The sequence below is a fragment of the Herpailurus yagouaroundi genome, unplaced genomic scaffold (assembly GCF_014898765.1).
Source record: "Herpailurus yagouaroundi ecotype Mexico unplaced genomic scaffold, PumYag 182, whole genome shotgun sequence".
Taxonomy (NCBI): Eukaryota; Metazoa; Chordata; class Mammalia; order Carnivora; family Felidae; genus Herpailurus; species Herpailurus yagouaroundi.
This window is the reverse complement of record NW_024412413.1, coordinates 12080339-12094364: the sequence shown is the minus strand read 5'-3', so window position 1 is coordinate 12094364 and position 14026 is coordinate 12080339. Positions and strand designations below refer to the sequence as shown.

The 14026-nt window shown below is 48.2% G+C and overlaps 1 protein-coding gene across 1 annotated transcript; it reads left to right on the top strand.

Moving 5' to 3' along the window:
- Window positions 1-254: 254 nt before the first annotated feature.
- On the top strand, window positions 255-12866 carry APOL5 (apolipoprotein L5). Its single transcript, XM_040491832.1, is given in 5 exon segments — window positions 255-270; window positions 11997-12119; window positions 12122-12527; window positions 12529-12711; window positions 12713-12866. Coding segments are annotated over 5 exon segments (882 nt in total).
- Window positions 12867-14026: the final 1160 nt, after the last annotated feature.

Sequence of the window (14026 nt, the reverse complement as noted above, 5' to 3'; positions counted from 1 at the left end):
TTCAGCTCAGGTCATTATCTCACACTCCATGAGTTCGAGCCCCGTGTCAGGCTCTGTGCTGACAGCTCAGAGCCTGGAGCCTGTTTCAGATTCTGTCTCCCTCTCTCTCTGCCCCTCCCCTGCTTGTGCACTCACGCTTGCTTGCTCTCTCTCTCTCTACAATAAATAAACGTTAAAAAAAAAAAAAAAAAAAGGAAAGAAAGAAAGATCACCACGACTGTAAAGGACGGCTGGATGCGGACCCAGCCACGGCCATGGTTCCGTTCCAAGGTAAATACACTCATTCCCTTGAGCTGTTTGTACAACAGGTCTTTTTTTCTGAGAAGGCCAAAACAGGTGCCTCCCCAAACCTGGTGATAAGTGGCTGTATATTTACTGAGCTCTTTGTCAGCTGCCCGGGTGGCTGACACGGAGGACAGCGGGACAGCAATCAGCTGCGCCCTGGACCCTCGGAAACCCGGTTCAAAGCCACCTCATCTCATCTCATCTCATCTCATCATCTGCCTAAAGTTCCAAAGTTAGAGAGACCTTTCATTCAGTTATGGGACCCCGTGTAGAGGCCCAAGGTGGCACAACTGTGGAGTTGGGGAGCCCGCCCTCGTCGGCTGTGTGCCCAAGAAGAGGAGCCCGAGTAAGTACCTCGCTGTGCGCCCAAGAAGAGGAGCCCGAGTAAGTACCTCGCTTGCCGGCACTGCGCTCCCCGTGGCTGTGACACGCGGGGAACGTAAGCTCACTCACCTGACAAAGGGCGTTGGAAGCCACAGGGGGCGAAAATGCGTGTGAAGTCCTTTGTGAACCACCCTGCCTGTCACACTATCAGTCTGCACACCGATTATCACCCCGGGGGCCGCATCGAAAGGGATTTGTCTTCTCTTCCTGACGTGTATCTGAAGCATCTGCGTTTCTTGCGATGAACCTGTAAAAAGTATGTGTATGTCGGTTTTGGGTAAGAGGCTAAAGGATAGAATTTATCCAGTTTCTGGATATATTCTATAAAGTAAATATAAGATATTAGGAATCAAAATGCTTTTCTTCTGTGTTCCTAAGAGCTGATAGCATGCCAAAAAATCTGTATCTATATTGATGTCAATGTCTACGTCTATCTCCATATCCAAATCCAAATCTAAATCTAAATCTAAATCTATCTATATCTATATCTGTATCTGTATCTATATCCAAATCTATATCTATATCGACGTCAATGTCTATGTCTATATCCATATCCAAATCTATCTGTATCTCTATCTCTATCTCTACCTCTGTCTCTATCGTCTATCTATATCCCAAGACACAAACACAATTACAAAATTGTCACACACACGCACACTCCCAGTCATCACAAGCAGCTTGCAAAGGCGCAGCTCCGTGGCTCTTGTGCTGAGGGTTGTTATGGAAAATCTGAAGCCCACGTGCTTGGTGGCCCGGGGGTCCCTTTGTTCCATGTGGATTCTGGTAACTTTGCTAGACTGTGGCCCGGTACCACCTTTCGGTGGCCACTTTTCCTGGGACGTGGTGTGCTTCTTTGTGTCCAGAAGGATTTCTTGAGTTTTAACTTTGTTTTATTTTATATTTTTAAAGATTTTATTTTTAAGTAAGCTCCACGCCCCCCATGGGGCGCGAACTCACGATCCCGAGATGAAGAGTTGCACACTCCACTGACTGAGCCAGCCAGGCGCCCCTTGAGTTTTAACTTTAAATACTCGTTCTGTTCACACTTTTCAGTATTCTTCTTTGGAAGTTCCACCTCGCCTGCATTGGATTTTGCCTTTATTCCGTGTATTTTTTGCCAGACCTTTGTCTTCATTTCATTTTGCTCATTGACCTCATTTTTGTCTTCGTTGTCGATTACTATTTCTTTTTTAACAGTGTCTTTTTCCCCTTGTGTGAATTCTGCTATCTCACTTATTTCTGCAATGGCTTTATTTTCCTTCTCTCTTCTTTGTTAAGCTTGACCAGTTTCCTCTTAATTGCCTCCTGTTTTGCCGTGTCTTCCCTGAGCCCTGAGATCACGTGTTTTGCTCTTATATCATAAAGGAAATCGCTTCACTGGCTTTAAGAAAATGAATCGCAAAAGAATTGTTGATCATTTTCATCAGCTTTTTGGCAACACCTTTCTGGTGAGTGTTCTTTATCTGCCATTTCTTTCTGATTTTCTTTTTCCGGTTTCCATTTGGACCTTGGACCTATATATATGTTTTATTGTGGTAAAATATAGGCAACATAAAACGAACCATTTTAATCATTTTTTAGGTGTACCCTTCAGCAGTATTAAGTACATGTACATTCTTCTGCACCCATCTCCAAAACTTTTTCATCTTCCCACACTGAAACTCTGTGTCCATTAAGCACTAATTCCCCATTCTTGCTCCCCCCTCCCCGCCCCACCCCTCAGCTCCTGCCGACCACTTTTCTACCCTCCATCTTTGTGAACTTGACTCCTCCAGCACCCGCATATAAATGGAATCCTACAACATTTGTCTTTTGTGTCTGACTCATTCCGCCAAGCGTAAAGTCTTCAAGGTTCATCTGTGGTGTGGCATGGGGCAGAATTTCACTCCTTCTTAAGGCTGAATCATATTCCATGGTATATTTTGTATATCTATTCCATATCCCACATGTTATGTTTCTCTACTTACCCATTTGTGTTGTTTCTACCTTTTGGCTATTATGACTAATGCTGCCGTAAACACGGGTTTACACATATCTGCTGGAGAGCCTGCTTTCAGGGTCTTTTTGCATATCTACCAGGCAGTGGATCGCTGGAAATATAGTAATTCTACTTTTAATTTTGGGGGGTAACTGACATACCCGTTGGCTGCACCATTTTACATTCAATACCCTAGCAATGCACAAGTTTCTCCATGCTCTTGCCAACCCTTGTTATTTTCTCTCTCTCTCGCTTTCTCTCTCTCTCTCTTTACAATCTGTATCTTAGCAGGTATGAGATGGTCTCTCCTTGTGGTTTGGGTTGGCATCTCCCTGATGATGAGTGATGTGGAGCATCTTTTCGTGGGTTTATTGGCCATTATTATGTTGTCTTTGGAGAAATGTCTACTCAGGTCCTTAACCCGCTCTTCAGTTGGGTCGATTGTTGTTGGTGGGTTAATATTTTTTTTGTGGAGACCTTGTTTGGGTTGCTTGCTTTCATGGACCAGCTATTTATGGGAGATTGAAATAAGGAAGAAGTCAGGACTGCGTTCTATGGCAACAGAACTGTTCTTTCTGATCTGGGGCGTTCTGCACGAGTTTCTGTTTCTGTTTCCCCCAAGCAGGGGAATCGGGCAGTTTTCAAACTGTTCACAACGCTGACCCTCTTCTCCTCTCGTCTCAAGGACAAACTGCCTCCTCCAGATTCAGCTCGTCTCACCGGCTTTCTTCATTTAGTGCATTGATTCTTGGAGCCAGTCCCAATTTGGTGCCAACCCGCACACTTTATTCTCACCATTTTAAAAAGGGATTTTACTTTTGCACTTCGGGAATGCCCTTCACCTTGAAGAGGGGCATTTTTCTTTGCAATTACTGGCATCGTCTCTCCTTTTCCTGCCAAAGCCCTGCTCATTCTTCTTGCGTTTGGCAAAGTGGGAAAAAGTTACCTATTTCTCACGGTTTCCAATAGATGATGCCTTCGTCCTTTCCTTGTTGCTTTTGAGTAATTGCCAAGAGGAGTTGACAACTTGCTCCAATCGTCCGGCATCCATTTATCCAGAAGTTCCAGCAGCATCACAGGATAACGGAGACATTATCTCTGTTCTGGGGCCTTCCCTCTGCTTCTATCTCTCAGGCAACTTCCTCCTCGAGTCGTTAGGGGAGCCCTTTCATTCCCCAATTTCCCCTATAATATTGGCACTTGCCAGGGTTCTATTCTTGGCTCTTTCCCGGCTTCTAGTCTCACCGTCTTCCATAGATTCCATACGTTTACCAGTTCTTAGGTCTGACTCACTGGGTCTCAGCTCTGGGTGAAGCCACCCTCCTCCCCCCCCCCCCAACCTAACTGGGGGGTCTGTTTTCTTCTTTAGGAGGTGAAACTACGTCTCTTCTGGCTCAAGACCCGTTGTCACCTGTAGAGAGAGGGCGCGAAGGGGGCCTCGAAGCTCTATGACTACACCATCACCTGGAATCTACCCAGGTAACACCCCCCCTTTTCTCAGTAGATTCCTCTGACTACAGCGCCCTCTCTCAACCTATAATGGAAGATGCGGGACGTTGGCAAGTGACTCGGGGCCCCGAGTGTGTGTGATCCCAGTTCCTAAAGCGAAGGTGAGGGTCTAAGGTCTCATTCCTACCCTATTTCCCGCACAATCTGGCTCACACCTGTCTCACAATTTGACCAACAGCATCCAGGGCCCCTTAGCCACAGAGCCGATATTTTATAAACCCCAAATCAGAATATGTATCCAGATCACGATAGAACACCTGCGTGAGCCCCACCGACCCCGGCGACTCTCAGCCGGATTTGAATACTGTTCTGCATACAAGAGATATCCTGGAATGAAAAGGACCCAAAAGGTCAGCACAACAGGTTAGGAACGCTTGTCACGTGTGGAGTGTTTTAAAAGATGACAATATTGATACTTAACGACGTTAACGTGCCCGACTCTTGCTCGTCTCGGCATGTGCCCGGAGGTATTGCCTGTGCTAAATGCCTTTACCAAAGCGAGCTGGCGAGTTTGTCGTGACCAGGGGGGTGAGGAATAAAGATGCCTCATTATGAAGTTGTTTTTAGTTCACTGGTTTTCGTTGTGAAAGCAGCATGTGATTTCTGCAGCACGTTTCGGTAAGACAGATGAGGGGAAGGTACAGGTGTGGGTCGTCCGTCCCCTAAGCGTCTCTCCCCCGGGCTGAGCCTGCTCACCGCTGGGTGTAGCTCCACCCAGAACTCTCCCCGTGGTCCTAGACCACTGCATATACAATCTTTTTAAAAATCGAGACTATGTTCTTCAATTTTTTTTCTTAACGCATTCTGGGTCTTCCTTCCAGGGCGGTTCGTATACATCGGTTTCATTCTTCTTTGTGTCCGTAAGTCTTTCTTTTATATTGGTGTGTTTTCATGGGAACAGTCCCCCTCCAGGGATATTGCAAATTGTTTCCATTTCTCTTGACCACCTCAAGGCACTAGTGAAGGTTTTTATCACACACCCTTCTCTGTACGTGCTGTTGTGTTTGCGTGGGGTGAATTTCTAGAGGGGGGATGTGAGCCTCAGCATATGCACGTTCTGTGTTCTGAGCTACTCCAAATCGTCCTTCCAAAAGTTCTATCACTTTATGCTCCAACAAAGTGCCTGAGAATACACATTCTCTCCCCTCTCTCTTTCTCAGCAACACGGGATGCTTTTATTCTTTTCATTTTTGCCAAAGTGGTCAAGGAGATGGTATCTTGCTGTGGTCTAGATATTCATTTTGGGGGCTGCTAATGACGTTAAGCATCTTTACATGTGTCCGTTGGCCATTGTACCTCTTCCTCTGTGAAAGTCTTTGCGAAGAACACGAGAAATGCCTGTTTATAGAAAATGAGAACAAGTGAAGTTTGAAATAGCTAGGATTTTGTTATCACCCTCTAAGTCTTCAAAAAAGAGGAGGTGTGGGCGAGGGCTGGGGCCAGGTTTCAGGCACAGGAAAGAGAAACATTTATCAATCACATTAAAAACCTTTAAAAATGAAAAGCTTCTAGGGGTGCCTGGGTGGCTCAGTCAGCTAAGCATCTGGCTCTTGATTTCAGCTCAGGTCAAGACCTCACAGTTCATGAGATAGAAACCCACGTCTGGCTCTGCGCAGACAGCACGGCGTCTGCTTGGGATTCTTTCTCTCTCCCTCTCCCCCATCTGCGTGTGTGTGCACTCTCTTTCTCTCAAAAATAAATACACTTAAAAAAAATCAAAAGCATCCTGATGAAGATGTGGCAAACAAGACAATCTGCAGATTCTTTTAAGCTTCCAGAAAACAAGCAATTCTCACGTCATACAAATTGCCCCAGAAACAAAAATCACAGCATGCAAGTGAGCACATTCTACGATGTGAATATAACACTGATAATAAGCCTTGATTACCTGGAAGGGAAACCATAGCTCAATATTTATGACTCTGAGATGAACATATTGAATACAGTAAGGAATGTAAATCTATAATAGGCTGATACAAAACCCTGCAATGACCAAGTTGGGTTCTTCATGGAACAGAAGGACAATTCGATATGTGGAAATTTACGCACACCATACACCTTATTCATGGGATAGATAAAAAAAGAAAATTATGATCATCTCATTAGAGTCTGAAAATTCAGTACCTAATCCTAAGAAAAATATTGAAATATAGGAATAAAACACACACCTTATCACGATGAACAGTGGTTTTTGTAAGCCAGCTGCCAACAGTGAAATACTAGGATCCATAAAATTAAGTAATTTAAGATTTCAAACTAACCCAATAAGGCATAGGTCCAAAATAAGGAATATGAGTCTTAAAAAAAAAAATAAGAAAGAAACCCAGCATTATGTATTCACGAAGCATTCATTCGACAACTATTATAATTAGTAAAACTTCAGTGAAGCCCAGAGGAGTATTAAAGACGAATAATATCTCTGTTGAGCAACAAAGCAGGTTAGAAAACACATTAGGGGCCCCTGGGTGGCTCTGTCGGTTGGGCGTCTGACTCGATCTCAGCTCAGGTCTTGACCTCAGGGTCGTGAGTTCAGGCCCGCGTTGGGCTCTCTGCACTGGGCATCAAGACTACTTACACACACACACACACACACACACACACACACACACACACATGTTAAAAGATACTATTCACAATAGCATGAAAATAGCATGAAAACAATTTGAAGTAACCAGGAAACAATGCCAGCCTGACGCATCAAGAAGTAACAAATCTCACTTCAAGGTGCTCACACCGTGCCACGGGGGTGCCACCCCGTGCCACCCCGTGCCATGGGTTGGGAACGTAGCAGATCCTCGGATTTAAGCAGGGATATGTCCTGAGCCCTCCTCAGTGGCCTGTATCTGCACATACTACGACAGCAGGTAACTGCCTTCATGAAGTGTAACGAGAATCACGAGGAGCTCCCGGCCCCTGCGTGTGCGCCCTCACACCCGGAACCGCAGGAAGCCAGGAAGCAGAGGGGGACACGGGAGCCCGTCACCGGCCCCGGCCGCCGGCCAGAGCCGCCGCTGCAAACAGGATGGGCTTGGTGCCATTACACACAGGCGGACTCATAGGGGTGACGAGACCACGGCAGCCCCGGTGGGCCACGAGGTGCGGCCCCCTCTTGCCACGCAGCGCGGAGGAGCGCTATGGAAAAGGCTTGTCGCGTAATATTACGGTTTGAAGCCAGCACACACGGCGGCGATACGTTATCCAAAGCCCGTGGAAAAGGACATGCCCTTGAAGCCAACCGGAAGTGGGTGAGCCAAGTCGATGGTTATGTTGCAGCCGTGGGGGTGGTTTGTGTCCAAGTACACGGAGACCGCATTTCAAGCGGTTTTTGAGCAAGAGAAAAAGCCGCGACGGAAGCGTCTTTAAACGGGGGCCAGTGTGCCGCGCTGCCCGTGCAGGGGGGACGCTCATTGTCCCTCTACCCTTCTGCATTCTTAGCCTGAGGCCCTGTCATAAAAGACTGACGAGAGAAAAATGAACGTGCGTGGCCTCACGTACACGTGGGGAGTGGCTGAGGGGGCCAAGGTGGCTGAGAATTCAGTCTTACATGCCAATTTTTAAAAATTTTTATCTATTTTTAATTTTTTTAATGTTTATTTTTGAGAGAGAGAGAGAGAGACAGAGCACAAGCGGCAGAGGGGCAGAGAGAGAGGGAGACACGGAATCCGAAGCAGGCTCCAGGCTCCGAGCTGTCAGCACAGAGCCCGACGTGGGGCTCGAACCCACGAACTGCGAGATCATGACCTGAGCTGAAGTCGGACGCTTAAGCGACAGAGCCACCCAGACACCCCTATTTATTTATTTTTGAGAGAGAGAGAGAAAGAGCGTGAGCAGGGAAGGGGCAGAGAGAGAGGGAGACGCAGAATCCCAAGCAGTCTCCATGCTGTCAGCACAGAGCCTGAAACGGGGCTTGAACTCACAAAACCGTGAGATCATGACCTGAGCTGAAACCACAAGTCAGACACTTAACCTACTGAGCCACCCAGACCCCCCTTAAATACCAATTTAATAGGAAAAAGGGAGGGGGGGTAGGCCTCTTAGGGGGGAATAAATGCTTTCCAAGAAAGACGAATGGGCCCTTAGAAGAACAGGCAGGAGGTATGATAGCTTGTGACAAAGTGGGTCTGGGTGTGGTGTCGACCTCCAGTCTCCTGTGACAAGAGGCTGTGGACACCCCCAGGGGGCATCTAAGACATCAGAGCACCTCTCGCGGGATATGTCTTTAGGCAGATGAGGGGAGTTCAGAGAACGCCTCTTCCTGCCTTTGTATTTCAAGTGCCTTCAGCTCCAATCAATCAGTATCCCAAAGCGGCATCTTTTGGAGTGACGCCTGTCACCCTCACCTGCCTGGTTGAAACAACCAGCCAGCCAATGGACTCATCTCTGCGGAGGCTTCGGCAGAGACTGGACAATCCTGCCGGGACTGTAGATGGTAGAGGGTTGGACAGAATGGTCTCTCCCTTGCCTTCAAATTTACAGTGACATAAATAACATGACCTTGACCATCTTGTGCCTGTCGTTGGCTTATTAGATGATTATCAGAAGGCTTGGTGACTTCATCTGTTAAGATCACGATTTCCTAAGTCTTTGGCCAATCTGCTTTGCCACCAGAAACCTGAGAAATCGCCTGTTTTACCACCTTCTAGCTAGCAGTAGGTATTATCAGAGTTTAATTGGTCAAAATCCTTAGGCCAAAAAGCTATGAAATTTTTGAGATGTTAAGATTTTTAAAAGTTTATTTATTTTGAGAGACAAGGAGAGAGAGAGAGAGAGAGAGAGAGAGAGGGAGAGAGAGAGAGAGAGAGAATCAGTGGGGGAGGGGCAGAGAGAGAAGGAGAGACAGAGAGCCCCAAGCAAGCTCCACCCTCCACACTGAGCCTGACGCAGGGCTCGATCCCACAAATCCCACAAACTAGGAAATCATGACCTGAGCTGAAATCAAGAGTCGGATGCTTAACCGACTGAGCCATCCAGGCGCCCCATAGACGTTAAGATTTTTGATGTCTTCTAACTTTGTTTTTCTTATCCCCCCAATTATAACTAGATAGTCCCTTGTGCGGGCACATCAGTAAATATCTCCGGGACAAGATGAGCACACGATGTGTACTCTTTCACGCAGAGGCCTGGGAAGGCTGGGGGAGAGGAGTGGTTTGGACAGGTAATCCTAGAACAGGGATGTGTCGGGGGTGGGGGCGGGGGGCGGGCAGGGAATCCCCAGAATGTGCATTCTGGGAGGGCAGGGGTTTGGGCTGCCGTACTCAGCGCCATAATCCCAGCCTCTAGAACAGCGTCGGGCACAGACCTGACACTCAGGACATTTGCACGAGGGCAGGAAATCTGATTGTTAATATCCAAATTCCGTCGCTAGGCTCTCATCAGCCTCACAGTAGGAAACGCACAAATGGGTTCCAACTAAGTGGGCTGAAGTGTTTACCTCCCTTTGCAACCGGAAATGTGCAGAAACGGGGGCTGGGGGGAAGGATTTACACATCCTCACAAAACTTGGCCCAGCCTCCCTCCACCTGTCCGTCCGTCTTCTGCTCTTTTGACCCCACCTCACGGCGCCGGTTAATCCTGAAGCGGCTCAGAACAGAGTCCTTCCCATGGGCTGCTGGCTGAGAACCCCCGCTCGGACCAAAGTTAATTAGGTCACTTGCACGGTGCCCGGACAGAGAGATGGTTTTCTCTTTCTTAGGGGAATAGTAGTCTCGACCGGCAGGTGGGGCCGGCCAGAAGCTTCTGGAAAACTGGAGTCCCGGGTTCTTACCCTAATTCCATCACAAACTGGGTTGTCATGTAGGGAAGGTCACCTCGCCCTTGGGCCAGCGTTCTCCTCTGTGACTGAGGGAGCAAACGAGGCAGGTGGCCGCTTTCCTTCCGCGTCAGGCCTGCAGAGGACATCACAGGCCGATGTAGCCTACACGTGTGCCGAAATAGTGTGAACGTGGTCTGGACGTCCTTCCAGTAACGGCAGGGGCGTGGACGCCTTTGCCCTCTATGGACGGATGATCTGGGGAGCCTTCCACCAACACCCTATAGATCTGAGACAGGCTAGAGGGGGGCTGGACTCCTAGGCGTACAGAGACATCCCAAAGAAAACTCCGAGCAAGCCGTTTTTTTTTTTTTAATTTATTTTTATTTTTATTTATTTTTTTTTTTGTGATCTGTCCTCAAGATTCGCTTCTTCGTGTTTTTAAGTGTATTTATTTTGAAAGTGAGAACCGGTGGGGGAGGGGCAGCGAGAGGGGGAGACAGACGATCCAAAGCAAGCACGGTGCTGACAGCGCAGAGCCCGATGCGGGGCCCGATCTCACCAACCGTGAGATCATGACCTGAGCCAAAGTCAGACGCTTAACTGACTGAGTCACCCAGGCACCTGTGAGCAAGCCTTTTTTTCGAGAGTGATGTCGTGACGGGGAAGGATGTCCAAAGGCCCCTCCCGCTTCCCTGGGCGAGGGTCACTTGGCTGGTCTACCTGAGGCTTTGCCCAAGGAGCAAAGAGATTGTCAAGGGGCTCTTTATGGAGGCCTTGGGGCTGCTTGGCCTCAGTATAGTTTTTCCATGAGCCCTGCCTTCTTTCCCAAACACCTCCTCTCCAGTATGGCTTACGGTATTCCTTAAACCCGTGCCCAATCTGTTGTAGACAGACAGGAACAAACCTAGGGGGCATCCGAGTCAGATTCTGTTACGTACCACAAGAAGCCAATTACAGCATCCTGTGCCGTCCAGCAGGGTCCCCTTGGGAAGCTCCCGATCCTATCAGATAATTTCACTTAGAACGGTGATTTTCTCAAAGACCCTGCCAAACTCTGGTGTTCCAGGAGCTGGACCAAAGGGATTCCACGGGAAAATTGAATGACGGCAGTCTCGTCTCCAAAGCATAGGGAACATTTGAGTTAATGGAGAGAATTTTCTCAGCGGGACATTTTCTTTCTTCTCCACCACTTTTTCTTAGGATTACATGCTTCGCCTCCTTGCCTGTTCGCGAGCGAACAGAGCAGAAGCTTCTGTGTCTGGGTGCGACCACGTTCCCCAAATAACACAACGCTGGCAAGACGGATAGTACGCCATTGGCCCTCCTCTATGGAAGATATTACATTATAATCAGGGTCTCACTGAAGGTTCTCTCTCCTTTTTCTTTGGAAGTACAGGCTATTCGATTAACTTCCTGAAATAATTCGATTACCCGCACACGATACAAAACTCAAAAGGAACAGAAGGGCAAAGGTTAAAAGTAAATCTCCCTCAAACCTTTTCCCAGCTGCCCGGCTCTTTTGCCCAGAAGCAACCACACTTTCCCGGTAGATCCCCTTTTAACATCAAAAAAGAAAATCAAACCACCTCCTCTATATATAGGCTGTTAGGACTCCTATTTTCCTGGATAGAATTGTTTGCAATCTCTTATTAGTGTTTAAGTTTTATATGTATGCATATATACATTACATATACATACATATTCATATATATATATGAATATGTATGTATATATTCATTAAGAAAAGATTACAGAAGTCAGTCAATGCTTTCAGGGTACATTTTATTCATCACATTAGTCTCCATTATGGGCAGAAGAAAGCGAGCTGTCCACGGGTGAATGGACTGGGAAGCCGTTCTGTAGGCACAGCACGATCGCTTGAACCGTGTCTCCTGCTATAAACACACGGTCCCCGGGGTCCCCGGGGTCCCCGGTCACGGCGCTCCCCGCTTATACCTTGATTCTCAGGGCCCTGCTCCCTGAATGTGTTAGAGAACTCCGATTAGCAGAAGTTTGTAGCTTACTGCTGAGCCTGCTCTAGAGCTGGAAAACGAACCAAGTGATACGAACTGTACATCCTGACGGAAGAGCTGACGTGGTATAAGGAAGCATCCGTGCCAGGAAACCTATCCGAGGAGGAAAAAGCGTTGCTCTTCTGTTTCCCCTTGCAGAAGTAGAAGCTGGAAAAGAGCATCAGAGAGCTGCACGCTATTGCCAAGTGGACGCGACCCATAAGATGCCCGCCAAGACCAGCCTGGTGGCCGGCGCCTCAGACGCCGTCCCTGGCGTCTTAAGCATCTTGGGTTTGGCCCTGGTACCCGTGACGGTAGGGGGGAGTCTGATGCTCTCAGCGGTGGGGCTGGGCCTGGGGGCAGCCGCTGCTGTCGCCAACATGTCGACGAGTGTCTTACAAAATGGAAGCAATATGGCAGCCAGAGGAAGAGCCAGCCGACTGGTGCCTATGGAAACGACGACGGAGTACAAAGCTTTTGAAGAAATAAGGCTGTCTGAAATCAGTGTCGTGTGCGTTGATAGGTGTGTCAGACTCATCAAGAAGGTCAAGGGACTTCGTGCCTCCCAGATGGCCAAAGCCAACTCTGGCTTCGTGGCTATAGGCCAATACGGCCATAAGCCGTCTCCCCTTCTGGAGGGCCAGAGGGCTGCAGAGAGCAGCTGAAGGCTCAGTCCTGTCCGTGAGCAAAGGTGTCCGGGTGCCGGGCGCTGCCGGGGCTGGCTTGTCACCTTTGCAAGACGTGCAAAGCCTCCTGCAGAGCCGGAAGCACCTGGAGGAGGGGGCGAGGGCAGAGGACACTCGCCAAGGAGCCGGAGCAGGAGCTGAGGCAGCTCACCCGGCACCACAAGCTGACCATCCAGGGGCGGGGCTGTCGGAGAAGCCCGTTCCTGAAGGAGGAGGTAGGAAGGGGGTGCGGAAGGCAGACGTGGTCCCCGTCTTCCTAGAGCCTCCCAGGAGGCGAATGCTGGGTCGGTAGACACAGACACAAATACATGATCAGAACTGTCCTTTCTTCAGAGAGAGGACTTTGCCCACGCCCTTCAGCTAAATTAGGCCCCTCCTCTTCTTTCCAGAACCCCACTGTTTTCTCTCAAGGCGCTGAGCACATGCTTTAGAAATCACATATTTCACGTAGGTATTCCCCGTCCGTCTTCCCGTACGATGTACCCTCTGGGAGGGCAGGGATGGGTCCCCAGCCTCCCGCAGCACCTGGCACGCCGTAAGGGTGCCACAAACCTGTGTTGGACGACCTGAGGTGGCATTCCAAATGAGTTGGGAAAGGATTTTTATTTGAAAAAAACGGTTGAGAGCTCTAGCCTCTCTTATTTGGGGACGTTCAATATCCAGCTTTAAAAACAGAAGTGAAAACTACCACATAGAGGAGAATTTCAAAACTCCTCTTTAATTTTACAGAGAGTATGAAATAAGACTGGGCAGCAAAGCCGCTGACTGAGACCCTGACAAGGGACACACAAGCTTTTGCCGAAGGTATGAAGGCTCATGAATTCATTCATTCGTTCATTCATTCACAGTTTCTATTTAACTTTTTAAAATTTAAATTTATTTCTTTTATTTTAGAGATAGGGTGTGAGCAGGGAAGGGGCAGAGAGAGAGAGAGAGAGAGAGAGAGAGAGAGAGAGAATCTCAAGTAGGCTCCACACTCAGCACAGAGCCCAATGCAGGGCTCGATCCCACAACCCTGGGATCATGACCTGAGCTGGAATCAAGAGTCAGACGCTCAAGTGGCTGAGCCACCCAGGTGGCCCCTTAGATTTTAATCAGCTGAGGTCGCGAAAGGGTCCGAGGGCTAAAGGGAGTGTTCCCAAACTTGTCTGCATGTTGGAAGTGCCTGGGAAGCTGTGACAAATACTGATGAGCAGGTGAGTCCCACTTGCTCTTAGGGACTGGGATTTAATTGATCTGGGGTATGACCTGGACTGGGGGGGGTGTTGCAGGATCCCCAGATAATTCCGTTCTACCGCCAAGTTTGGGAAACTTTGCTTTTAAGGAGTGAGGTGTTCTTACTCACTGCATCAATATACTTTTACTCTTTGGGTACATCTTCTAACTTTTTTTTTTTTAATTTTTTAATGTTTTTAAATTT